General features: G+C 38.5%; 1 protein-coding gene and 1 non-coding gene across 2 annotated transcripts; both read right to left on the reverse strand.

The window, feature by feature from the left end:
* Positions 1-2,445: 2,445 nt before the first annotated feature.
* LOC134209623 (uncharacterized) lies at positions 2,446-26,477 on the reverse strand. The gene is made up of 6 exons (XM_062685616.1): positions 26,347-26,477; positions 17,997-18,205; positions 4,421-4,641; positions 4,109-4,360; positions 3,861-4,044; positions 2,446-2,883 (listed from the first exon to the last, which is right to left on the reverse strand). The coding sequence occupies exons 1-6, from the start codon at positions 26,475-26,477 to the stop codon at positions 2,495-2,497; spliced, it is 1,386 nt and encodes a 461-aa protein (XP_062541600.1). The 3' UTR covers positions 2,446-2,494.
* On the reverse strand, positions 16,157-16,231 carry Trnaa-agc (transfer RNA alanine (anticodon AGC)). Its single transcript has one exon. It is a non-coding gene; the product is annotated as a tRNA-Ala (tRNA).
* Positions 26,478-27,121: the final 644 nt, after the last annotated feature.

Raw genomic sequence — 27,121 nt, forward strand, 5'->3', positions numbered from 1 at the left:
GAAGTCTCCTTTCAAGAGGCCCGGAATATTCCTTTCAAGAGGCCCGGAAGCCTTCTTCCAAGAGGCCCGGATGCCTCCTTTCAAGAGGCCCGGAAGCATCCTTTCCATAGGCCCTAAAGCCTCATTTTAAGAAGCTATGAAACATTCTTTCAAGAGGCTCGGAAGGCTCATTTTAAGAGGCTCGGGAGCGTCAATTTAAAAAGAGATTGGAAGACTTTGTGGAGGCACGGAAGCTTCCTTTCAAGAGACCCGGAGGCTTGCTTTCAAGACGTCCAGAAGTCTACTTTGAAAAGACTCGAAAACCTCTTTTTAATAGGTTCTGAAACATTGGAAGCGTCCTATCAAAATTCTCCTTTTAAGCGACTCGAAATTCGATTCAAGAGGATTGGAAGCTTCCTAACAAGAGGCTCGAAAGGCTTCAATAGTCTCGAAAGTCCTGTAGAAAGCTTGACCTATAAACTTACGGAGTAATGAAAGTTTTAACCGGAATATTTCCCGTTAATTTTCAGGTCCATTTTTCATATATGTTATGAGTTAAGCTTAATTTTATTTACAGCAAAAAAATAGGGGTACCTCTTTTAATGCTCAAGTTCGAAGGGGTACCTATTAAGAATAAGGTTAAGAACCGCTGATTTAGATAAAATATTTAGGAACTTCTTTGACAATATCTGCGGAAATTCCTCAGAAAATTGCTCTGAGAATTCCTATTGAAAAACAATAGAAAACTGCTCTGGGATTTCCTCCGGAAATTCTTCTGCGAATTCTATAAGCTTCTCTGGGAATTGTTGTTCTGCTCTGTCAAAGCGTCCCATGATGAAAGTCTGCTTTTGAACGAGCATCTCCAACAATAGAAAAACTGCTCTTTTTTTAATTAGTACTCCTATTGCATATTCAAGTACAGTAACTAGTCTAGGTAGAGAAACTGTTCCGATTTCCATCTTACTGAACATATATTCATCTCATCGCGAAACAAAGAAATACAGCACCAATTTCGTTGCTTCTCTTTGTCAACATGCGTGCTCACTGCTGGAAAAAAAATCACAAAAATGAGAAAATAAGAACAAATCAAATTTCTTTCTATTGCTATTTTTTGATGGGATGAATATCGGAGCTATGAGATAAATTCCAGGAGCACTGTCCCTATTACCATTCAGAGCAACATGAAATAGGACACTTTTATTTCTAGACAATGTAGTAAAAAAATTTCGATGTTGCGCACTTTACAATACAATGCTTACTTTTTACAAGAAGAAACTAAATTAAGATTGTTTAAGAGTTGTGATGTGATTTTATTACTACCCAGGCGTCAGTAACAAGTTTGAACAAACTCAAAGTATCGTTGAGCTGTTGTGTGAGATTTGTATTTGGCTTGAACCGATATGCACGAGATTCTGTCTTCCACCACTCTATAATTGGCTATTCATTCAATAAATTTGCAATTTTTAGATTGGTACTCTTCATCCACTCACTTACAACTAGAAAGTGTCGTCAGTAGCTGTATTAAAAACTAAATCGTCTAAAAAGTCAAAGAGGAATAAAATTTTCTATGCCGTGCTCTAGAGCTTCACACTACGCTAGTTCTTTACTTGTTGGAGGTATTCACAAGTGGAACTTCTTGCCATCAGATATACAGAACACTGTTTCGTCGTTGCATTTTAAGAAAGCAGTTTACAGCATATAAATTAGGTGTCTTATCATCATTAAATAATCAGTTTTTGTTTACGACGCACTTCATGTTACCATTAGTAAATCTAAAACAGAAAAGACATAGTCCTAAGTTTTTAGAAATAAAATATGAATATGAATATATGAAGTCTCTGGGAAGATTATGGTTGGAGCACCCAAGGTGAGTTTAATGGGTAGGGCCATTCATGACTGTAGGAGTCCCAAACTCTGGCACACTTCCATGTTGTAACTTGGCAACTACCAAAGAGCACATGTGCTAGGTCAGTGCCAGCAGCATTCTCTTTTGTAAAAAAAAACAGGTGCCCTGCGAACAAGACGAATCGATCAGGTACAGCCATTGATCGAGCGGAATAGAGAAATCTTGTGCGTGTATACTGTCCACAGACCACTTCGACCTTAATCTAAATAACTAATAGGCCAGAACAAACATGAATTTCTTCTTTTGTCATGTTGGGCTTTGGATAACGAGGGGATGGTAGATAAAAAATAAATGAATAAATTGATAAAATTGTAAAACTCAGTTTTCTCAGTCAGTTTTCTTTGAGAATTTTCAACATTTTATTTATTTTTCCAAACAAATTTTGAATTCCCCCACAAATAAGAAAAATAAAGCAAAAAAAATCGAGGGGGCGGTGACAGAAGAAGAAATTAATATTTGTTCCGGCATAATAATAATATAGATTGTGTAGATGCAGGAACGCAAGTTACAGATAATCTGGTAAAAAATAAAATTCAATATTAAAAATATATTTTGCCTTCTTAATCATATCAGTGCTAGGTAATACATTCCATTTATTTCTACGTATGCTTAAGCTTTTCTGGATTTCTTCATCAGATCATCAATTTCCCTTTCGTCGAGATCGTACTCGTGCACATTATTTCTGAATGCTTTTGGATTCTCCAGCTTCCGTTCAGCAATGTCTTTCTCAAGCTCTGACTGGCTAACCTCCTTGAAGGTTTTTCCTCTTCCGCCAAAAATCTCCTCAGAATAGACGCGATCCTTCCGTCGATAGGTGCCATGTAAAACGTCCCACAGGCCAATGTTGAAACCAAAGTTCACGTGGAAGTACTGATGGTGGTTGTCGTGGAACATTGTGTCCGGTTGCCACGGCTGCCACCAATAGGATTTTATGTTCACCCCACTGTGGTTCAAGATGCCATGAGCGTAGGTGTAAACTTCGACGAAGTAGAATGCCGCTAAAATCAATAGTAAGTGTTGAAAATATGAAACTAAAAGTGGTGCGTTTTGGATTTTTTAACAGAAAATATGGAAATGGCAGCATGATTCGAATCATTGTGAAAAAATACACAATTACATAATTTTTTGGACAGAAATAAATTAATGCTGAGTATGTTTCTAGTATGTTTCAAATTATTTTATTCTTCCACCGAAAGAACATTAGCACGTATCAAATTTTCAAACAATAACGGTTTTATTCAGCCAAACTATGTTTTGTATTAAAATTCTGTAGAGCATCCAAAATGCTGTTGTTGAAAGTTGTTATATTTCAACGAGGTTTTGTTAATGATATGGAAATACTAATATCATCTTCCAAACTTCCAAACTTGTTCGTGATAGAATTAGAAGCGAAAGTTTAGACTCGATAGTTCCGTATCCTGCAGGCATGAAGAATGTTTTTATAGAAGTCGATTTGAAAGTTAGCGGAAGGCAATCTTTGTGATGGTATAAATCTCACGACCTGCCTGCTGCCAAGCTCCCGTATGAAAAGGGGAGAGAGAAGAGTATCAGTGTGGAAGCCAGTGGAGAGATATCAGCTTTCACACTAATACTCTTCCCTTCCTCTTCATACGGGAGATTATCCGTATCCTAACGGAACTATCAAATCTATACTTTCGCCTCTAATTATGAACATGTACGTCTAAGTTTGAAAGATGATATGAGCATTTCCATATCATTGTAAATCGCTTAACTTCACGTTGAAGTAATACACTCATATAATTAATAGAGTTTTTGTTGTTAGTTCGAAATATGAATCTGTTCGGGATTTGAATAAAAGCAGTACCATGCGTCTCCATCATCGGACAAATTAATGCGCGATGATATTAACAGTTCGGACGTTAATACCTCAAACATGTGCAAAATAAACAATACATTGAAATATTACAGATATATTTACGTATGGAAACAAATGAGATTTTATGTTGATACATACCCCAATGTGTTGGGATGACGAAAATAGGCAGCAGCATCGTTAACTGTACATGCAAAATCTCGACCGGGTGAATTGCAGTAACTGAGAAAGCAGTTGGTTGCTTGTAAGTGTGATGTAGTTTGTGGAAGTTCTTGTATAACCAAGGCCAATGGTAGATGCGATGCAGCCAGTATGTGAGGTAATCCTATCATTTAATTGGAAATAATGCTTTTAGTGAAAAGCTGAAAGTGGTAGTTGTTAAATCTCACCTGATACACGAATATCACAATGATTTGACCAAACAGCCACCACCAGCCATATTCGTCCCAACGGTAATACAGTGTTAATAGCCTTCCGTTGTTCATGGCATAGCATGACAATATTCCGCTCAGACAGCTCATTATCATCATTGAAAATCCTCCAACAAAAATTTCATGAAGCTCAAGTTCAGGTGACAAGAACTTCTCTGGCTGACATTTCCATTCATGGGGTCGATCACGTTTGTTGACATAATAATACCACTGATTCACGAAAAAACAAATGTTATCAGTCATGTTCCTAAATTTAATTATCATACTCACGTGAATGAACCCACCGGCTCCGAAATAGATTATGAACGAACCCGTGATTGCTAAGGTCAAGTAATGAGGCAAACCTTTCAGGTTCAGATACTCGAGTACATCATCAAATTTGGTGCCGGCTACCGTTGCATTCTCTCGGATAACGTTATCGTCTAACGCCCGATCTCCGTCTGCCCCTTGGATTTGCTTGACCAAATGTACCGTAATCGCAATCCAATCACCTAAAATAAGTAAGATAACGAATGGTGGCTCAGTTCAAAGCAATAAAGTATGCACCGGCAATCAATAAATAAAGCGGACAAGCGATATGTCACAGAGGTTTGTCACTGGTGGGGATCGCCCGAACAGGTGTTAAATCAGAACCTTTCATATCAGGGACCATAGATCACTTTTGAAGTATCACGGGTACAAGTCAACAATGCGCTTATCGATAATTATACGGCGACTAAACGAATCAATGAAAACGAAAAATGGATAGACGTCGATACCATCTGTTCAATACGGATTGATTTCTTTGTTATTATTGTTGGCCATTTTTTAAACGAATAAGTATCCTTGGCTCAATAAAATGGGTTAGCAAATGCAATACGGTGCCGGCAAACGAGACTAATTAATCGAAATGCAGTTCGATACCGATCCAGCTCTATGCAATATCCAGTAATTTTGAAAATATGAAGAGTAATTTTACTATTCCAAATAAATTCAATATCTTCATGTATTCTTATTTCTTGTGGGTCATTCAAAAAAGTGTAATGAGTATCTCCATACCACACTTTTTTCGACGGCTTCTGCTACATGTAAAAGATTGCACACATTTCGGCCGAAGCAACGCGAAATTGACCATTCCCGTTAAAATTTTATTTCGTCATAGTCGATTCTTTGACTTCTTTAAGGTCAACTTTCCCAAGGAGCACATACTTTTTGAGGCTCTAACAATTTAAAAAATCGAAAACAAGAACCGAAAAAGTGCTGCAAGTGTAAACCGGCCTCAAAAATTGGCCTGATGTTGGATCAAAATCCAGCAATTGTTGAGCCACACCTAAAAAACAGAAAAAAAATCCTTTTTTGGGTAAAATTTTTAAAATAGTTAGAGGCGTAGAAAAATATAAGTGCTTTGATAAAGTTGTTTTTTAATAAATCAATGAATCGAAATTGCAAATAAAAATGTTTGGGAAAGGGAATGTTTGGGGAAAATGAACGAAAAATAATCACTCAATAATAACTTTTACGCCGCGCACTCTGGATACGGATTTCAGCTCTGGTTGATGAACTTTTTATCAATTAAAGGGTTAGTACACTCTGTAAAATAAAAAATATACATTTTTTGTTTATTTTGGTTTAGTTTTAATTGAAGTGTATACTAAGAGAAAACTTTACCTAATCGGTTCAAGGAACACTCTGTTACAGGCCGAATAACAGAGTAGTGTTGCACCACTTCGAGCAAAACTTTACTATCTCGAAACCATGTTTTTAAAGTTGACGGACATTATAACTCAAATACAATTTATATTAATTGAACGCGACTTAAGTTTTTGAATTAAACGATTTTTTGCGGTCATCGTACGTAGATTTTCTTTGTCGTAAAAAGTGACTCATCGGTGCAAGGTCTTATTTTTATTTTATTTTTGCGTCCGAATCCCTGATTTTTATGTTTGAAGGCCTTCTTCACTGGCATGACATCCCCCACTGGGACATTGCCGCCTCGTAGCTTACTTTTTTTAAACTTTATTAATGTGTAAACTCGTAGCTTACTGTTCATTAAGCACTTCCACAGTTATTAACTGCGAGGTTTCTAAGCCAAGTTACCATTCCTGCATTCGTACATAATGAAGGTAACACGATGATACTTTTATGACCAGGGAAGTCGAAACAATTTCCAAACCGAAAATTTCCTAGACCGGCACCGGGAATCGAACCCAGCCACCCTCAGCATGGTTTTGCTTTGTATCCGCGCATTTTACCGCACGAATAGGGAGGGACCCACTCCGTCAATTTTTATTGTTTCCACATTATCAAAAAATCCTACGTACAATGACAGAAATAATTGTAGAAAAGAATTCTAGAAAATGGAGCGAACAACCTTCGGATGGGATTTAAAAAAAAGCGCTATTAGGCCAACAATGCTTAAAATTCAACTCTTCACAACTTTGTAAAATTTCTTGACCCTCCTAATTTGAAAGATTAAAAACCAATATTTTACTAAATAATTCTCAAAAAGACCACCCCAATGATGACTTACATGGTATAAAACGGTATAATATGCCCTCATTAAGGAAATACTTGAATAAATTATTACTTTTCAACGTAATTTACGCTATCTTTGTGTTATTTAATAGTTCAAAAAGTCTTAAATACATTGCTTCTGAGTCGTGATATGCAAATCTTTCAAAGAACACGTAATAAAACTATGGAAAATTATTTAACAAGTGCTGGGGCATAACGCCCCGCATAGTAATCTTCATACAAACTTCAAACTGCGTGTGCTCAGCCAAATTAGCTAAAAATTTAGGAAGATTATTTAAACCCCAAATATCATCTTAAGCATATGGGAGCGAAAAATTCGAAGCGACCCAAGCGATTCTACTAGTCCCCGCGATTCTATCGTTAGGTCTCTGCAGGCAATGTTCCATTTTCACTTCCATTCCAACGGCGACAGAATCGCAGTCGCCAAGCCATAGAATTGCGTCGAGATTTTTGCGTCGCGTGTGATTGGGGTAACCTTAACGCTGATGGTTTTCGAGATATTGATTCATGTCGTAAAATTCGCTGATTCCGACCACTGTCCAATGGCCACATTTCCTGCTTCAAGCAAATCTCGACCCAACGAAAACCCACCCCAATATTCAACTCTGTCGTACTGTCGTACGCAAAACCATGCGTCTCCATGTACATTTGATGTAAACATTGTGAATCTAATTTGTATAGTTGTTACGGTGACGGTGCCAGTACCCATTGGTAGTAAAAGTCACCATGTCACCTAATAAGCATCCTAGCTGAACCACAAGCACTATTTAAGAATTCGTATTTTGTCTGTATACCGTCGTCAAGGGTGACAATGGTTCAAATGGGGGTGTGAATAGGTCACTGCTTACAGAATAGATTTATTGTATCTGAGGGCCAGAAGACTAAAATATAAGAGACCTTTTGGAACGATTTTGCTATACGACCTCCAGCCTGCCGGTCAGAGCGGTGACCCATTCTCATCCTCCAGACATATTGTCACCCCGTACCCACAGTTGCAGAGGAATATAGCCTCAATGGAAACCAGAAGAAACCTACAAAGAGTCAATATTATTCGGCAAAAACATCATACTTGAGAACAAGCAAACCAAAACAATAAATTTTACATTCAAGGTACCGACCATACTCTTTATGCAAAATCCGCGTTACTATGGTTGAATCATGTTGATCACAAATGCAATTTGGGCGTTTAGCGTTCTGATACTTATGCCTCTACTGCAAAAACATTCAAAACCTTTAATAATTTGAGCGATTTTTTCCAATGCGTGACTTTAAAAAGAAAATTGCAAAGAAAGTATAATTTGTTGTCTATACTTTCCGATTGCAGCTTCGAAGAATGTATCATATTTACCATTTGTTCTGAAGTGTATTCAATCAAAGAAAAAAAAACGGAAAATGAGTTTTCGCTTATTTGCGAAGTTGATGCAGTCACTTTTGAGAAAATGATACGCAAAGATAAGATTAATATTGACTTTGAAAGGTGTCGAGTTCTTGAGAGTATGGAGGTTATGAGATGTTACAAACGCTGCGGATATGGACATAGAGCAAGTGATTGTAAAAATAATCTTCACTGTGCCAAATGTTCCGAAGATCACGATGTAAAATAGTGTTCGTCTGAACATGAAATTTGTATTAATTGAATTACTTCTAATAGAGAAAGGAGATCTAAATTTGATGTTAACCATTCGTCATGGAGCATTGATTGTCCGATTTATTTGAGAAAAGTCTCGATTTCGAAAACTTGGATAAATTATTATGACCACAGGGTGTGGTAGATGTCATTATAACAAACATTGCTGGCATCACATCACATTTCGAAGAGTTGGAAATAATGATAAGCAGGAGGAGACCTAAGATTGTAATGCTTACTGAAACACATTTAACTATGGACATTGAAGCAAGTGAGTACAATATTAAAAGCTATACCATGCTATGCTTTTTCTAGACATCTTCTTCTTCTTCTTCATTGGCATTACATCCCCCACTGGGACATTGCCGCCTCGCAGCTTAGTGTTCATTAAGCACTTCCACAGTTATTAACTGCGAGGTTTCTAAGTCAAGTTACCATTTTTGCATTCGTATATCATGAGGCTAACACGATGATACTTTTATGCCCAGGGAAGTCGAGACAATTTCCAATCCGAAAATTGCCTAGACCGGCACCGGGAATCGAACCCAGCCACCCTCAGCATGGTCTTGCTTTGTAGCCGCGCATCTTCCCGCACGGCTAAGGAGGGCCCCCTAGACATACGGGAGGCTTAATAATGTATGTTCACGATTCAGTGGAATATATTGTTTTTGACAATTCATCATGCGGCCTCAATTGGTTCATGGCTATAAAAGTAGTCAAGGGACTAAAAGCTGGTGTATTTGAACTTCTTTATCATTCGCCTAGTGTGAATGACCAAGAGTTTTTAGATCACTTGGAGCAAAACCGGCTAGAGAAAATACTTGATGATAGTGGAATGAATCTAATTGCAGGGGATTTTAATATAAATTGGAATAACAACAATGGTAGTAGAAATCTACGCAATGTAATGCAATCGTTTGATTTAGATCAGAAGGTAAAAGAATTTACGCGTCGTACTGTAAGATCAGAAACTATAATTGATTTAGTATTCTGCAATCTTGATGAGATACACGTATCTATTGATACAGACAATAAAATCTCTGATCATGAAACGCTTCAGGTTAGCTTTGATGAAATCTCAGAAACAGTAGATACCTATCTGACCATAAAGAGTTGAAAAAACTATTCGAAGGCTGCACTCATATCGCTTCTTAGAAGTAGTATGCCAAGCAACACTGAAAGACAGCTAGACGAAAAAGCAGATGTACTGAGTATTGTATTGAAAGAATGTGTAAATAAACTTGTTATGGTTAAAAGCATAAAGTGCAGCAACAGAAAAAAATGGTACACGATAGAGTTGAAAGATTTGCAAATGGCAAGGAATGAAGCATACAAAAAAGCATGTGAGAGTTGGGAGGAAGTAGACTGGCAACATTATAAAGTAGTAAGGAACGAATATTCGTACTCGATTAGGAAAGCAAAGGCAGAGTATATACAAAGGAAAATTGAGGTAAATAAAGGTAACAGCAAATTGCTATGGAAAACACTGAAATCATTGTGGAAAAGCAAGGGAAAAATGCGAATAATATAAGTTTTAACGGAGAAAATGAAGCCAATGAGGAACAAATTTGTACAAAATTCAACGACTATTTCTTAGATAGTATTCAAATAATTGATAATATTATAGAAGATGTGCAAGACTGTTTTGAGAATGATTGCGACCAGTTTCCTGAGAGTTGGAATAAGTTCCATCAGATATCGTATGAACATCTTTGTGAGGCTATTGGAAAAATAGGTAGTTCTTCAGGCATAGATAATGTCAATTTACAAGTACTCAAAGATTCTTTAGAAATAACGGGACAATATCTACTGGACATAATTAATGAGTCTCTTATTCAGAGTAAGTTCCCTAGTAGTTGGAAACAATCAATAGTAATACCGATACCTAAAGTGAATGGAACTACAAAAGCGGAGGAATTTAGGCCTATTAATATGCTACCCGTTTATGAAAAAATGTTGGAAATTATTGTAAAAGAGCAACTGCTTGAATATTTGAACGAACATAAAATTTTAATAAGTGAGCAATCAGGATTTAGACAAAACCATTCTTGTGAATCTGCCTTGAATTTATTATTGTACAAATGGAAGCGAATTATAGAAGAGAAGAAAACCATTATTGTGCTTTTTTTGGACCTCAAGCGTGCATTTGAAACTATATCTAGATCGATAATGTTAAAAACAATGAGAAAATATGGAATTGGAGGAAACGTTCTCAAGTGGTTTGAATCCTATTTATCCAATCGGACTCAAGTATGCCAATATGGGAAGGCTTCTTCAGCACCGAAACTGGTACCTCTTGGTGTTCCACAAGGCAACGTTCTAGGACCAACTTTATTTATTTTATATATTAATAACATGAAGAAAGCCATCCGTTATTGTGACATTAATTTGTTTGATGACGACACAGTTCTGTTCATTGGAGAAAAAGATGAGAAGGTGGCAATAAGAAAAATAAGGGAAGATATTAAATTGCTAAGCAAGTGGCTGAAAATAAAAAAAAACTTAAATTAAATGCGCAAAAAACAAAAGTGATGATTATAAGTAACAGAAAACAATTGAGCTATTCCGAATTAAAAATTGACATTGATGGAACAGAAATTTAACGAGTTGAAATTTTTAAATATCTAGGAGTTTACATTGACAACAAATTAATATTTAAAGAACACATTGACAAGTTAATTAAAAAAGTTGCTAAAAAATATGGAATGTTAGTCCGTTTGAAAAGCCAGTTGACATTTTGAAGTAAGATATTTCTTTACAATACTCTGGTGGCACCACATATTGACTATTGTTCTTCCGTATTATTCATTGCGAGTGATACACATCTTAGATAACAGAGAGATTACAGAGATTACAAAATAAATTTATGCGGCACATTCTCAACTGTAACAAATACACTCCTGTCTTGTGCATGTTAGATGCCTTACAATGGCTTTCGATCAAAGAAAGAATTATATGTAACGTACTGACAATGGTTTATAAATTAAAATCAATCTCTTGCCAGAATACCTGACGAATATTATTACATGTGGACGAAATATACATACATATAGTACTAGACAGATTGACGATCTACGAGTTGTTCCATTCACAGTGACAAGTACACAGAAATCGGTTTATTATAATGGAATAAGGATGTATAATCAGCTACCAGATGAAATTAAAAGTGCAAGAAATATTTCGGAATTCAAAAAAAAAATTGTTCATTGTGGATTAAAGTTAGACATAGGTGAATAAGAAGATGAATTAATGTTAAGTGTTTATGTATATTATCAAATGATAAATAAATGAAATATTATATTTGATTTAAATTTGTTAGGAAACCTGGAAATAAAAATTACCTATATCTGAAAATACCGAATGATGAAATTCATATCAACTTTGAATATTCTTCTTCTTCTTCTTCTATGGCTCTACATTTCAACTGGAACTTTGGCCCGATTTTCTACTTAGTATTGTTCTAGAATTTTCTTAGCTATTGAGCTCTTCTATGCCCCTTGCATGAGTATGTATCTTGTGTGGCAAGTAAAAGGATACACTATGGCCAGGGCGTCGAGTATATTTCCCACCCGAAAACATCCAAGACCAGACCGAGAATCGAACTCGCCATCTCCGGATTGGAAATCCAACGCCTTTGCTCACAAGGCTAACTGTAGACCCCTCAGCTTTGAATAGTTCATGGTTATATACGGAAACTCAGACTGGCTAGATTTAATTGACGAATGGTTCGGACTTCGGACACCAGGAAGAGCTTGACGGACATAAGATTTTATTCATATTCGACGATTTTCTTTCAACGGATATCAAATTTTGAGTTTACGGAAAACAGTTGAAAATGTTAACTCCATAACGACTAAGATAGACAACAAAAATTGGTCGTCAAGCTCTAGTCTAGGTAGAATCGAAGTTTGTCTGTGTTAATAAGTCCACCTGTTCTACATGACCGTGGAAAGCAAACCAACCTCGTCGAATTCAAGTAAATGTCCGTCAAGCACATCCAAATGTTCTGAACCATTCGTTAAGCCAATTTAGTTCGTCTGAGTCTCCGTCAACTTGAATGTTGAGCGAGTCAGCGTCATGGCAGGCCACGGCCTTAGCCTGATAACAAAAAGATTTTAATTCGCGACCTCGGCTTTGACTACATGCATCATTGTTTCGTTATACGATACCAAACATCAACAAATAATAAGATTGAGCCGGTGTTGAACTTAGTCTAGAATTTAAAAAAAACACCTCAATAAAGAATTTAAAAAAAATATAAAAATAAGATTGATGTCTCAAATATTGAGCGAAAACACTTAAAAGGCAAAACTTGAGCAAATAAGATTATGGACTATGCAAAGTTGAATTGAATTTTCACGAATTATGTTTATTTTTAGGTTCTAAAGCGAAATTATACAAAAAATGTAGGCAACTATTTTTTTTATTCTTTATTTTAGAAATTTTTTACATTAATTGGTTTGTTACTAGCAGGCTTGTAAAATGTCATTTGCATGTCATTTGACTAATTTGTTCATAACTTTCTTCGGAAGCTAAATTTACTTCAACATTTTAGATGCACGCATAACGCTTGAGTAGTGCTATATTTTTGACCAAAGGTACATTACACTAAATATAACATCTGAGGCTAGAGAGTGAAATCTCTCCAAAATGTCACGTGTCATTTGACATAATGTCATTTGAATGACATTTTGCCTCCCACGCCCCAGATTACATATTTACAGCAAATTCTTGTTAGACAAAGTTGTAGCCACATTTAAGCGCTATAAGTTCGCCATACTTGATAGTTGATAGCTAACTACTGAAAAAAGTTCTGGGAAAATTATGAAAAAGAATGCAAATGACATTTTACAACACTGGTTACTAGTACTACAGGCATCAGAAATTCTTCAAAGTTTTCTTTGGAATTCTTCATTTCAAAGCACGATTTTAACAATTGCATTAGCGCAACTTTTAATCACAATAAAAAAATTGCGATTGCCATTTACATCCACTATACGTGTAACAACAGATACGTATTTCGTTTTATACTTGAAAACTTCTTCAGTGTTTTGTTATCGAGTCGATAAACCTACAACATAAGTGACTTAGGCGTGTTTTTCTCAATATTTTAAATTCATTTGTAAAGTTATTCAGATTATTTTGGTTTTAAGGTCACTCCTGACAGAATCCAAGTTTCAAAGTGCTCGCGTTTTCAGGGGCACACCACTCGATACGGAGGCGGCGGACAACTGTCATTTTTGTTGTTTCAGCTTTGCTGCGTCGTGACAGTTGTGCGTTGCTTTAAAGGTTAATTCTAATCAGTGCAATAGATAGATTCTACGGAATCACTATTTGACAAATGATGAACCGTCCCCTTTTGTGAAAATTTACTATAAAAAGTGATCATAGCAAGCAAAAACATTTCACTTAAATAATCTAAATATGTTTCTTTTGTTTGTTTCGTGATTAGATGAATATATGTTCAGTGAGATGGGAAACGGTACTGTTCACCTATTTAGTTCCATTAGATTGATGCTTACCACAATTTAGTTGGACACAAAATTTATTAAAACAGCTTATTTCAAAATATGGAAGTTACTAAGGTCGAAAAGGAAGTGTTCTTTTGCCTAGTCATTGGAAAGAAAAGTCGAGTCAAGTACGAGACACTGAAGACGGCCTTTCTGTTGAGGTCGAAATACGTATCTGTCAAGATACAATTAAATGGTGGAATTCAATGGGATTGTATTAACTCGTCTTATGACAAGTGAAGACATTTCACTAAAAAGCTCAAAATAATTTTCTTATTAAGAAAAGCCTACCAATGACAACGGCCTGAGGCTACTTGATTTTATCGCAGTCAGAGTAATGGCTATCTGAGGCACCTGTTGTGTGCGTAATAATATACGAAAGCACACCTGGACACCCAGATGGTGGTAGACGGTCGGCATTTTTCAGATGTCATAGTTGTGTGAGAAAAACCAGGGCGGGAACTCGTAGCGGCTACATACCAACATAGAGAAAGTTATAAAGAACTGAAGAGAAACGGGGGTACGACGAAAAAGTACTATCGGAGGCAGAGGAAAGCTTTGAAAGAAACGATGCGCAAAAGTTCCACAAAACAACACGCCCAAGAGCTCACCGGCTCCAGTCATGATCAATGACAGTTCCGGAATTCTGTTGACCGACCAAGCAGATGTAGCTGCTAGATGCAAGGAGCACTTTGAGTTATTATTGAATGGACAGACAGAGATGGCACAAAAAGAACGATCCTATCAGCTATACACTGCATTCATAAGGAGCTAACTGGATTCGATAGCGGCAGTCGTGGAACATAATTATTTTTTATTCTTGCTACTTGAGTGCTATTTAAGCTTGATGCGTAAAATAAGGCAGATGCGTTTGATCGCAAATATTCCATGTGTTATGTTTGTTTGTCCGGATATATTGACTCATAAATCGTATTAGAGGTGAGCCAGCCTAGGGCTGCAAAGAATAATCTTCTTCTCTATATAATAAAAATGAAATGGTCTGTGTTCGCATCCCCATAACTTGAAAACGGCTGGATGAATTTTCTTTATTCCTTCAGCAAATCAAACTTCAGCAATCGTAATCAAGAGTACGGTTGAGTAAATCGTGAAAAACTAAAACTAAGAATCGTATGGTAATTGCGCATTTTCGCCTGCTTTGCAGGACAATGTCTGCCGGGTCGACTAGTAACAATATAAAATGAAGTCTTTTTCAGGAGAATATGGAAGGCTCCCCCAGACCTAAGCGATTTGATCGCCGTGACAACGGCGACAGAATCGCAGTCACCAAGCGACAGAATCGCATCGCGTGTGTTTGGGGGGAAAATGTACATCATATCATCTTATTATCATATGGAGACGCATGGTACATTTGTGTATTGATGCATAAACTTTTTGTGACTAATCTGGTTGGGCAAATCTGTTAATAAAATAATTGTACATGCTAGCATTTACATGGAAATTTGAACTTATTAAGGAAAACCTGAATCTAAGTACATGTTGGGAGGCCCGTGTTTTTGGTTAACATGTTGAATATCGTGATCAGGTAATCTGAACAGCTGTGTTGTGTCGCTCCTAGCTACCATAATGATCCTGCTTGTATCTATATGGTAGATGGACGACAACTGATGACCGATATGAATTATAATAACAAAAGCATACGTGGACATGTGTAGTCATCGAGGAAGTACCAAGTGATAACAATATGTTATATTTAAAATAATTCTATAAAATATTGATAATTTCACTTCAACTATTCTAAACTAAGGTAGTACACTTGAACTTACAACTATGTAAATATAAAACTATCTATTTTATGTAGATCACAAGCCTAAATCATTGAGTGCATTAAAAACTGACCTCCAGGTAGTTAATACAAATCGTGTAATGTTTACAAACATATACCTATCAAGAACATATAAACGTGAGTAGATTTTATTGATGTACGTCAACACAAACAATGCCCTGTTTTACACGCCGTGCATGATATTAATATATCAACAAATATACACTGATATTGTTAATCTTGAAAGACTATTTTTCTTCGCTACTGAAAGTTAGTTCTCCGGCATCTTCTGAACGATTCCCACAAATTATCCACGGTTGTCTCATCCAACGTTATCTACTATCATCTAGAAAGTGAAAAAACCAACATGCCCATGTAAGCCCATAAAAATGCTTTCATTTTAATACACATACATACAATTGATAAACACTAAAAAATTCAATCAAGTTAAATCCCAATTTTCCGTGTATTGAACCACCCGACATTAATTTACAATGTTCTGCAAACTCAGATGTGAATATGTACATTATGTGGAAGATTATGATTTGAAAAATGTATTGGAGGTAACCACTTTCCTTCGATGGGACTCGAACCCACGACCCTCAGTATGCTAGACTGGTGCTTTTAACCAACTAAGCTACGAAGGACCTCCGTCGGCCTTTGCAACTTAGCGGCTACTGAATGAGCCCGATATTCCCAAATTGGACGCATAGTCGAACCACTCACAATCCATTTGTCAAGCCAACACTTCCACATGTGTAAAGTACACGTTCACATTAGAGCAGCGTGAGTATTTAGAATGTCTGGCGGCTACACACATTTTTCTAAATGAAATCATCGTTTAAGTCAGAAGTATGCTCTGTCGGCTCATATCCATCATATTTCATCTATATTTATAACATTTGTAACATTTATAAATTTGTAAAATGCGCAAAAATTGGCTCATGGAGAAACTGTTTCAACAGACGAGTATCTACACCGTCTTCTTCTTCAATGGCTCTACATTCCAACTGGAACTTGGCCGGCCTTTCAACATAGTATTCTATTAGCATTTTCTCAGTTATTACTTGAAAACATTTCTATGCCCGCCATTTCATGAGTATGCATCTTGTGGCAAGTACAATGGATACACTATGCCCAGAGTGTCGCGAAAGTGTCCAACCCGAAAACATCCTAGACCGGACCGAGAGTCGAACTCGCCATCTCCGGATTGCCAATCCTACGCCTTTGCTCGCAAGGCTACTGGAGACCCCTATCTATCCCGTACCATATTGAAAAACCCTGATTGATTCACCCAGCGGTGTTTATGCCTTTCTCGTGCATTAGATGTATTAAAAAGTGAGTGAAACTTTCTAAGCGTGTCTTTTGTATAAACATCGTATTTATTTTGGTCAAAACCTTTGATTATCCGATCTGGCCCTTTTTCAATAGGAAACAATAAAATAAGATTGTGCCAATAAATGAGTGAGTGCAAACATACATACATACACACATACACACACACGCACACACAGACATCATATCATATCGGTCAACCGGGCGGGCTCCGAGCCCGAGGACGGAAAGGGGTCCTCGTCAAGGCTGGGGCAGGCGTAGGCACCGCGTCGGCAAGTCCCTCTGTGTGTTGGCGAATAGGCCCTGTCGCAGAGAGGTCAGTTTCGGGTGCACGCGGCATCATCATTCTTGATACCAGTCGTGCAGAGGGAAGAAGGCGCGAAGTCGACCCTTCCAACCTTCCGAGGACATAGGGCGTGGTAAGGCCACCTGGAAAGCCGGCAATGCGCTGGCACGATACCATGGTGTTCTTCTTAAAAAGCGAGTCACAATGTTGTGCACTGGCCCCCCTTTGAAGCATTACTTTCTGGTTGTACCGAACTATGGCTTTGGCGGCAATGGAAACGGTTTAGCGGGTCGGGGATGTAGTCCTGCCTCCCTCGTTTGCTGTTGGAGGTTGTCCCTAACCCCACACTTCCTGGACAACCCAGGATGTCTGTTGAGCAGATTCCCCCTCCATTGCTTAGGAAAATTTTCTATTTTCTTTAGAGAGTTTCATTTGAATTCAATCTTATCAACCGATACTTGCTATAAAGGTCTTTGGATACACAATAGAACTTTTTATTCATAAGGCTAGAAGTGATTCCATCCATAGATCTTCCAAAAAACACTGTTGGTTAGATATAATAAAACTCGAACACGGAGCGGAATTCGTAAATCAACACTTTTGACTGTTAACACGGTAGACATCACCACAATTTATCGAGCAAAATAGTTTTGTATATAACACTTGATCCTACGGGCTTGAAACATTTTAATCGGTTATCATCATTTCGGCAAAACCACTTACAACTAATTCTCAAAGCTATTGAAATAATTTCCAATCATGAATATGAAGTCCATGCTCATTTTAAATACCTTTTATGCTGGATGCCATCAAAAACACTGCCATCGTTGCCAAGGTATTCCTAATGTACACTGGCAGAGTACTCCAAAATTTGTCAATTGTCGAAGCATATCGTTCTACCCAGCGAACACCTTCTATCAATGGATCTTTGAACAGCTGTTTCGAATGCACCTCGCCGCGTTGTGACACTTTTCTCATCTTTCGATGCTTCTGAACAGTCCTTTCAAATTGCAAAAAAAATAAGATGTAAGTACACAGCCAATTAAAGATTTACACAACCCTTACATTTCGTTAAACGGTCATAACACCTTCACGGAAGATATACTAATGGCCGTACACCTCACTACAATCGAAACCCCTACTGAAACATATCATAGAAGTAAGCTGCTTTTTATATCGTGGGAATTGGGAGTTATCAGTTAACGACCATAAAAATCGTACTCTCATATATTGCCTGGTCTTCAAACTGACCGCGTTGATCAGTCGATAACATAAATTCTTGTTATTGAATTTATTATTGAGGCCCAGTACATCGGGTTCACATTATAAATACAACTGCAAAATGCAGAATGCGCTTGTGCGACATTTTGTAGAAGGGGATGATCCAATATCCTTCTTAAGTTTTTGCAATATCCTGCAGCTCGATACTGAATAACTAAGGTTAACAAAGAATTATTCATCTAGGGTAAGACGGTACAATACGCCAAACCAGGCCAAAACGCCGCAATTAAATTCTAGAAAACTATAACTAGTTATCGTCATACTATGTGAATGTTTAAGTATTTTTGTATTCTTCTTCTTCTTATTGGCATTACATCCCCACACTGGGACAGAGCCGCCTCGCAGCTTAGTGTTCATTAAGCACTTCCACAGTAATAACTGCGAGATTTCTAAGCCAGGTTACCATTTTTGCATTCGTTTATCATGATAGCACGATGATACTTTTATGCCCAGCCACCCTCAGCATGGTCTTGCTTTGTAGCCGGGCGCCTTACGGCCCCTTATTTTTGTATTACATAATGAAAATAATAGCAAAATACAAAAAGTTACAGTTTTGATGTAACATTCAATGTTTGTTTGCTCAACATTCTGGAGCGACGCTAGCATACTGTCCGCAGAACTTGCAGTGGAATACTCAGTTGGGCAACAAAATAACTTTTCTCAGTGTTTCCTATGATAATTTATGCGGAAGTTCCTTCGTAAATTTCTCCGGAAGATCCTCCGGGAATTGCTCCCGAAGTTCGTCCAGCAATATTTTGGAAGTTCCTCTGGGAATTCCTTTGGAAAATCCTCTGGAAATGCATTCGGATATGATATTCTATTCTGAATTCCTCAGGAATTTCCTCCGAAAGCTCCTCCAAAAGTTCTTCCGAAAGTTCCTCTGGAAGTTCTTCCGAAAGTTTCTTCCTAAGTAATTCCGTGAATTCCTTCAGAATTTCATCCGGGAATTCCTGGAAGAACATCTGGAGAAAGTTTTGAAGGAGGATTTCCCAAATGCTGGAAATTCGTCCAGGAATTCTTCCGGAAGTTCCTACAGGAATCCTTGAAGATTTTCCTTCAGGAAATTTTTCTTAAGTCCCTCCAGAAATTCTTCTGGATGTTCGTTCAGGAAATCCTCCGGAAAATCAGCCAGGAATGCTTTCGGAAGTGGCATTCTTCCAGAAGATCCTCCAGGAACTCCTCCAGAAGATTCTCTTGGAACTCTTCCAGAAGATCTTCCAGGAAATACTCCAGAAGTTTCTCGAGATTCCTCCCAGAAATTCCTTCGGATGCTCCGAAAGTTCCTCCGGAAGATCCTCCGCGAAGAATTATTTTGATTTTCCAAGATTCATTCAAAATAGAAAAAAAAAGAATCAATTTACTTAAGTCCCACCAGTTTATTCAGGAACCCTCCAGAAGTTCATCAAAGAATTCCTCCGAAAGTTTCCCCAGGACTTCCTCCGCAATTTATTTCAGAAAATCCTCCAGGTATTCCTTCGAAAGCTCCTCTAGGTATACTTCAAAAGCTCCATTAGGTTCATTTCATTTATTTAGTTTACATCTAAACAGATAACACTGAATCAACAATTTGACGCCACAATGCACGGTTCGAGGCCGCATCTCTCCATCCTCGGATACGCCCCACGCTCGCCAAGTCGTTTTGCACCTGGTCTGCCCATCTCGCTCGCTGCGCTCCACGCCGTCTCGTACCTGCCGGATCGGAAGCGAACACCATCTTTGCAGGGTTGCTGTCCGGCATTCTTGCAACATGTCCTGCCCATCGTACCCTTCCGGCTTTAGCTACCTTCTGGATACTGGGTTCGCCGTAGAGCTAGGCGAGCTCATGGTTCATTCTTCGCCGCCACACACCGTCTTCTTGCACACCGCCAAAGATGGTCCTAAGCACCCGTCTCTCGAATACTCCGAGTACTTGCAAGTCCTCCTCGAGCATTGTCCATGTTTCATGTCCGTAGAGGACAACCGGTCTTATTAGCATCTTGTACATGACGCATTTGGTGCGGTGGCGAATCGACCGCAGTTTCTTCTGGAGCCCGTAGTAGGCCCGACTTCCAGAGATGATGCGCCTTCGTATTTCACGACTAACGTTGTTGTCAGCCGTTAGCAAGGATCCGAGGTAGACGAATTCCTCGACCACCTTGAAGGTATCCCCGTCTATCGTAACACTGCTTCCCAGGCCCTGTCGCGCTCGGTTCCGCCCACAAGCATGTACTTTGTCTTTGACGCATTCACCACCCGTCCAACTTTTGTTGCTTCACGTTTCAGGCGGGTGTACAGTTCTGCCACCTTTGCAAATGTTCGGCCGACAATGTCCATGTCATCCGCGAAGCAAATAAATTGACTGGATCTGTTGAAAATCGTACCCCGGCTGTTACACCCGGTTCTCCGCATGACACCTTCTAGCGCAATGTTGAACAACAGGCACGAAAGTCCATCACCTTGTCTTAGTCCCCGGCGCGATTCGAACGAACTGGAGTGTTCGCCCGAGATCTTCACACAGTTTTGCACACCATCCAACGTTGCATTGATCAGGCTGGTAAGCTTCTCAGGGAAGCTGTTCTCGTCCATAATTTTCCATAGCTCTGCGCGGTCTATACTGTCGTATGCCGCCTTGAAATCAACGAACATATGGTGCGTTGGGACCTGGTATTCACGGCATTTTTGAAGGATATTCCGTACAGTAAAGATCTAGTCCGTTGTCGAGCGGCCGTCAACGAAGCCGGCTTGATAACTTCCCACGAACTCATTCACTAATGGTGACAGACAACGGAAGATGATCTGGGATATCACTTTGTAGGCGGCATTAAGGATGGTGATCGCTCGAAAGTTCTCACACTCCAGCTTGTCGCCTTTCTTGTAGATGGGGCATATAACCCCTTCCTTCCACTCCTCCGGTAGCTGTTCGGTTTCCCAGATTCTGACTATCAGTTTGTGCAGGCAAGTGGCCAGCTTTTCCGGGGCCATCTTGATGAGCTCAGCTCCGATATCATCCTTACCAGCTGCTTTATTGGTCTTTAGCTGTTGAATGGCATCCTTAACTTCCCTCAAGGTGGGGGCTGGTTGGTTTCCATCGTCCGCTGAACTGACGTAGTCATCGCCTCCGCTGCCTTGACTTTCACTGCCTGTACTCTCAGCGCCATTCAAATGTTCCTCGTAGTGCTGCTTCCACCTTTCGATCACCACACATTCGTCCGTCAAGATGCTCCCATCCTTATCCCGGCACATTTCGGCTCGCGGCACAAAGCCTGTGCGGGATGCGTTGAGCTTCTGATAGAACTTGCGTGCATCTTGAGAACGGCACAGCTGTACCATCTCCTCGCACTCCGCTTCTTCCAGGCGGCGTTTCTTCTCCTGAAAAAGGCGGGTCTGCTGTCTCCGCTTCCGTCTATAACGTTCCACGTTCTGCCGGGTACCTTGCTGCAGCGCGACCGCCCGCGCTGCGTCCTTCTCCTTCAGAATCTGTCTGCACTCTTCGTCGAACCAGCTCCACTAGGTATTTCCCTCGGATTTTTCCGGAAGTCCCCGGAGCAACTTCTTCCAGAAGTTGATCAAAAATTCATCCGAAAGCTCTTCCAGGAACTTTTCTAAGAACTAGTTCTAAGAGATATTCCTCCGGAAGTTACTCGAAGATTTCTTCCGGAAGAATTTCTTTCCTTCAAGAATTCCTCCGGAAGTTCCTCCAGGAATTCCTCCGTATGATCTTTCGGGAATTCCTTCGGAAGTTCTCTCAGGAATTCCTATGGAAGTTCCTCCAGGAATTTCTTCTGAAGTACTTCCAGGAATTATTCCTTAAGTTCCTCCAGGAACTCATCCTTAAGTTCCTCCAGGAATTCCTGCAAAAGTTTCATCAGGAATTCCTTAGAAAGTTCGTTCATTCCTCCATGAACTCCTTCAAAAGTTCCTCCAATTCCTTCGGAAGCTCCTCCAGGAATTCCAGAAGAAGTTCCTCCAAGAAATCTTCGGAAATTCTTCCAAGAATTCCTTTGGAAGTTCCTCCAGCAGTTCCTTCGAAAGTTCCTCTGGAAGTTCCTCCAAGAATTCCTCCGGAAGTTCCTACAGGAATTCCTCCGTATGTTCCTCCGGGAACTGTTCCGGAAAATCCCCCGAGAATTTCTTCGATAGTTCCTTCGGGAATTCCTCCGTAAATTCTTCCGGGAATTCCTCCGTAAATTCTTCCAGGGATTCCTTCGGAAGTTCCTCCAGGAATTTCTTTGGAAGTTCCTCCAGGAATTTCTACTGAAATTCGTCCAGGATTTCATCCTCAAATTTCTCCAGGAATTTCTGCAAAAGTTTCATAGGGAATTCCTTCGGAAGTTCCTCCATGAACTTCTCCGAAAGTTCCTCCAATTTCTTCGGAAGTTTCTCCAGGAATTCCAGAAGAAATGTATCCCGGAATTCCAGAAGAAGTTTATCCAAGATTTTTTGGAAGTTCCTCCAATATATTTTTTGGAAGTTCCTCCAATATTTTTCCGGAAGTTCCTCCAGGAATTCATGAAGGAACTTCCGAAGGAATTCATGAAGGAACTTTCTGAGGAATACCTGGAAGGATAGGAGAAATCCAAGGGGGACGACACAAGACAATTTTCAAAAAAATGCCCAAAATTTTCATCTATTTTTTTCGAAATATTTGTTCTAAACAATATTTTCAGTGTCTTAGATAAAAATAGCATGAATTGGATTGTCTTTCAAAAGATTAGAAATGATTAGAAACGGATATTTAAAGATTTTCCGTGTGGCATACTGTCAAGATGCTGTCAGAATGACAAACTAAAAGGAAATAATAAAGACAAATGGCGAACAAAAAGGAAATATTACAATTAATTGCGTATTATTCGGCAACTCGGCCGTACGAAAACTATTTTTTTGTTAAATATCTTGGCTGTGCATATGCACAGCATATGTTTCGAAATGGACAAATTGATATGAAATTTGCGAAAAAGAATCCACGTGTCTTGGAGGGACTCGAGGAGGTTGAGGGTTCGAGTCCCTCCAAGACACGTGGATTCTTTTTCGCAAATTTCATATCAATTTGTCCATTTCGAAACATATGCTGTGCATATGCACAGCCAAGATATTTAACAAAAAAAAAGGAAATATTATCCTTGGTTTTATTTTATATTAGGGTATCCAATCATGGTTTGAACTATAGTGAAAACCGTATCATGGTTTGAACCATTTTGAAATCAGTAGAAATTACCATCTCATTGGCAGGAAATGAACCTAAAACAGTATGAATGGCATATTTAGGTATACTGGAAGTGATAGAGTTTATTTAAACATTCGTCCATATTGTTTAAGTAATAAAATAAAGCGATTTAAAAACGTTCTGAATTTGCGCTAAATCCCCTCATCAGTGGCATAATTTCAAAAGGCTCGTAAAGGACGCATTTTATGACACAGGAGTGAGATCAATATACCAAACGAACGCTATTTTTATCTGTAATCGATTGACATCATCATACAATTTGAGAAACAGTTTTAAATAGTTAAAATAGTAACATTTATATTATGCATCCCAAGATAAACACTCAGATCGTGATCATCTCAATCAGCCTCCGTTGAATTGCGCTGGAGCGCGCCCATTTAATTTACACACGGCGGCTATTTAACTATGGCAACCCCATTCGGCGGCTTATTAAATTAAACAGCACAGACTCACACCCTGTGTAAAAGCTTATGGGCGCGCTGCTGCGCAATCTTTGCTTGCGCGTTATCACCGCGAAGAGTTGAGCGTTTAAGAAGAGGTAAAAACTGATCATGGTTTGAACTAAATTCGTATCATGGTTTGAACTTGTAAATGCAGTCATGTTCTGCTGCTGTCCGCTAGGAGCGGTGCATGCGCCTAGCTGGAGCATTTGTTTACATTTCCAATATGAAAAATCGCAATTTTCATATCGATAATTTAGACGTTTTTCACACGATTCGAGTTACTAATCTAATGCGAGAAGTTGAATAGTAAAATAAATTTGCTTTTCAATAGATTTCCTCAGCGTTTCATGCATGTGATTAATATTATATTTAGGAGCTGCTGACTGCTGCAGTAGTTCAAACCATGGTACGAATTTAGTTCAAACCATGAACAGTGTAGTTCATACCATGGTACGAATCAAAGTTGTGTAATTATTAAGTTTTTTCAATGAAACTAAGTGTAAATATGTGCACCCAGGATGTTTTTAGAAAGATAGTAAACTAAGCTTCCATATCCAGCTTTCCACGCTCGCCATAATGGCGGCTGCTATAAATTAATTTGACAGTAACTGCTTCCGACGCTGACCTGTAATCGACGCTGGTCGTATCTATGCAACCATTTTCACATTGTTTATTTATTGTTATTAAAAAAGGCAAGACTTGAAGATAATGAAAAAAAAAATTGTAATAAACTTTTAATATTTGAAAACTTATACCAACTGTACCAAATATATAAAAACATTTTTGTTTTAGGTTGAAGCTCGAGTTGAAGTAATTTTGCGATTCAACAGTTATTCCAATACGCATGGTGTGGCCCCTGTTGATGTGAAATTTTATGTTATCATACGATGGCTCCAAACTCAGACATGTCTAAATGCAGCACAAAACTGAGATTCTAAAGAAAAACATCAATTTAGGAGAAGCCTGATGATTAGCTAAATGCCGATGTGCAAGCAACTAAAATCACAAGACTCGGTAGTGTTTCAAGCTCAATAAATAGCCGCTTTCCATTCATCACAGTGCCGTTCAGATGATAATATTTTACTTTTCTTAGTTTCACCAATTAATTAAAAATTAAATAGAATACTATAAATCCCATTTCGATTTACGGACAGTAAATTGTAACAAAATCAGGAACAAAATATAATAACCAATGAATACTTTCTTTAGCTATGTTGAATAGCTTACGAATTTCTTAGAGCTGTATACATGCCTAATCTGAGAATTAAGAAATGATTATTGTAAAGGAAGTCATATGCGCGATTAAGCTTAAGTAAGTTTAATAAGTTAATAATGAAATGCGAGGCATAGCCTGGCTGGAATATTTTTCATTGGGATGATTGGTTCCCATGAGATCGAACAGCTTGCCCTCTGGAGTGTTGGTAGTATAGTATATTCGGGTGGTTTAGCATGTTCTATGAACACGGAATCACGATATCAAAAGCTAATGGTTATCAAACACCTTAGGTCGAATACTGGTGATGAGCTCATAACACAATGAATGCGCATTGGTGGTCAGCGTAGGAAACAAAACTAAATAGCATCAAGACAAATAACGAATGCTTAAACATATTGAAATTATATTCTCATTAAACATTAGTACTGATGGCACTGCTCTGTGACATGACCGGGTTAGGAATCATTATATAGCAAATCTCCACATCTACAGGAATCATACAGCGCGTACTTGAATTGTTGTTGTATGGGGGAACCACTTCAACCTAAAACGGTAAATGCTGATCATATATTTGCAATAAATGAATTAGTTTTTAATTATCAAAAGCTTGTTGAAAAAACTTCTTTTTTCGATTCTCGCCTTTTATGATAACAGTAAATAAACAATGTGAAAATGGTTGCTGAGATACAACCAGCGTCGATTACAGGTCAGCGTCGGAAGCAGTTACTGTCAGATTTATTTATAGCAGTCGCCATTATGGCGAGCGTGGAAAGCTGGATAAACTAGAAATCGCAGTTCTAACATGTCCCTTTAATGAAATAAATCAACTTTGTTTTGCCGGCTCATCTGAAACCCACCATTTGATTCAAACCATGATTGGATACCCTATTCCATACAATAACCTCTACAGATGCTTGGCCAAACAAGTTGAATGGTACAACAACTGGAACAGGAACGAAATGGTTTACGAAAGAAAGTTTCTGTCCCAGTTCCTGTACTGTTGGCTGGCGAGAGTTTTGTTTGCTCGCAGTTTTAAATAACTTGAGAGGAAGGACATGCTGGTTGTAAGCGGCATGAACACGATCCCGGACAACCTCACCCAGGGTGTGGGATATGCGAATGTAGTCATAGCGTCTCATCCGCGGTGTTTGTTGTTGGGTGTTATTCTAAGATGAGTTAGTGATAGACATGGTTGTAGAGACCGTCAATATCACGGCTTGTGGTCGACGGGTGGCGGAGTTGCCACCTGGAAGTTGTTGTGTATTTTGTAATGCATTGCGCGTTAGCATAAGTATGAGCGTTCTCAACTGACAAATCCAAGTGATAAACCCGACTTAATCCACCTACAGTGAACGCAACCCTTCTTACACTTTTGAATGGTTGTGTGTGCCCAGTGCATATTACAATTTCTATGCATATGACCTTCAATTGAATATAAAATAACTGATATTATCATGCTTTTATCGATTTCAAAATAAAAAAAGGATATTTCTGGAAATTTAACAATTTTGAAAAAATACAAAAAGACTGCAGATTTGATTTGGCAATATTACAGCTTCTGTTTAAGCCCAAAAGAGTTCAAATCGGGTCATAGACGGCTGAGATATTGGTGTGACAATTCTTCATTAGTAGTCTGAAAATATGTCTCATATTCGTATTTCACAGATATCTCTGAAACCGAATTTCCGATTGCAGAAAAAAAAAAAATAATGGGTCCAATGACAAAAACATAGCTTTCGTTTAAAGATAAAATCGCACAAATCGGTCTAAGGA

This window comes from Armigeres subalbatus, chromosome 2 (genome assembly GCF_024139115.2).
Source record: "Armigeres subalbatus isolate Guangzhou_Male chromosome 2, GZ_Asu_2, whole genome shotgun sequence".
Taxonomy (NCBI): Eukaryota; Metazoa; Arthropoda; class Insecta; order Diptera; family Culicidae; genus Armigeres; species Armigeres subalbatus.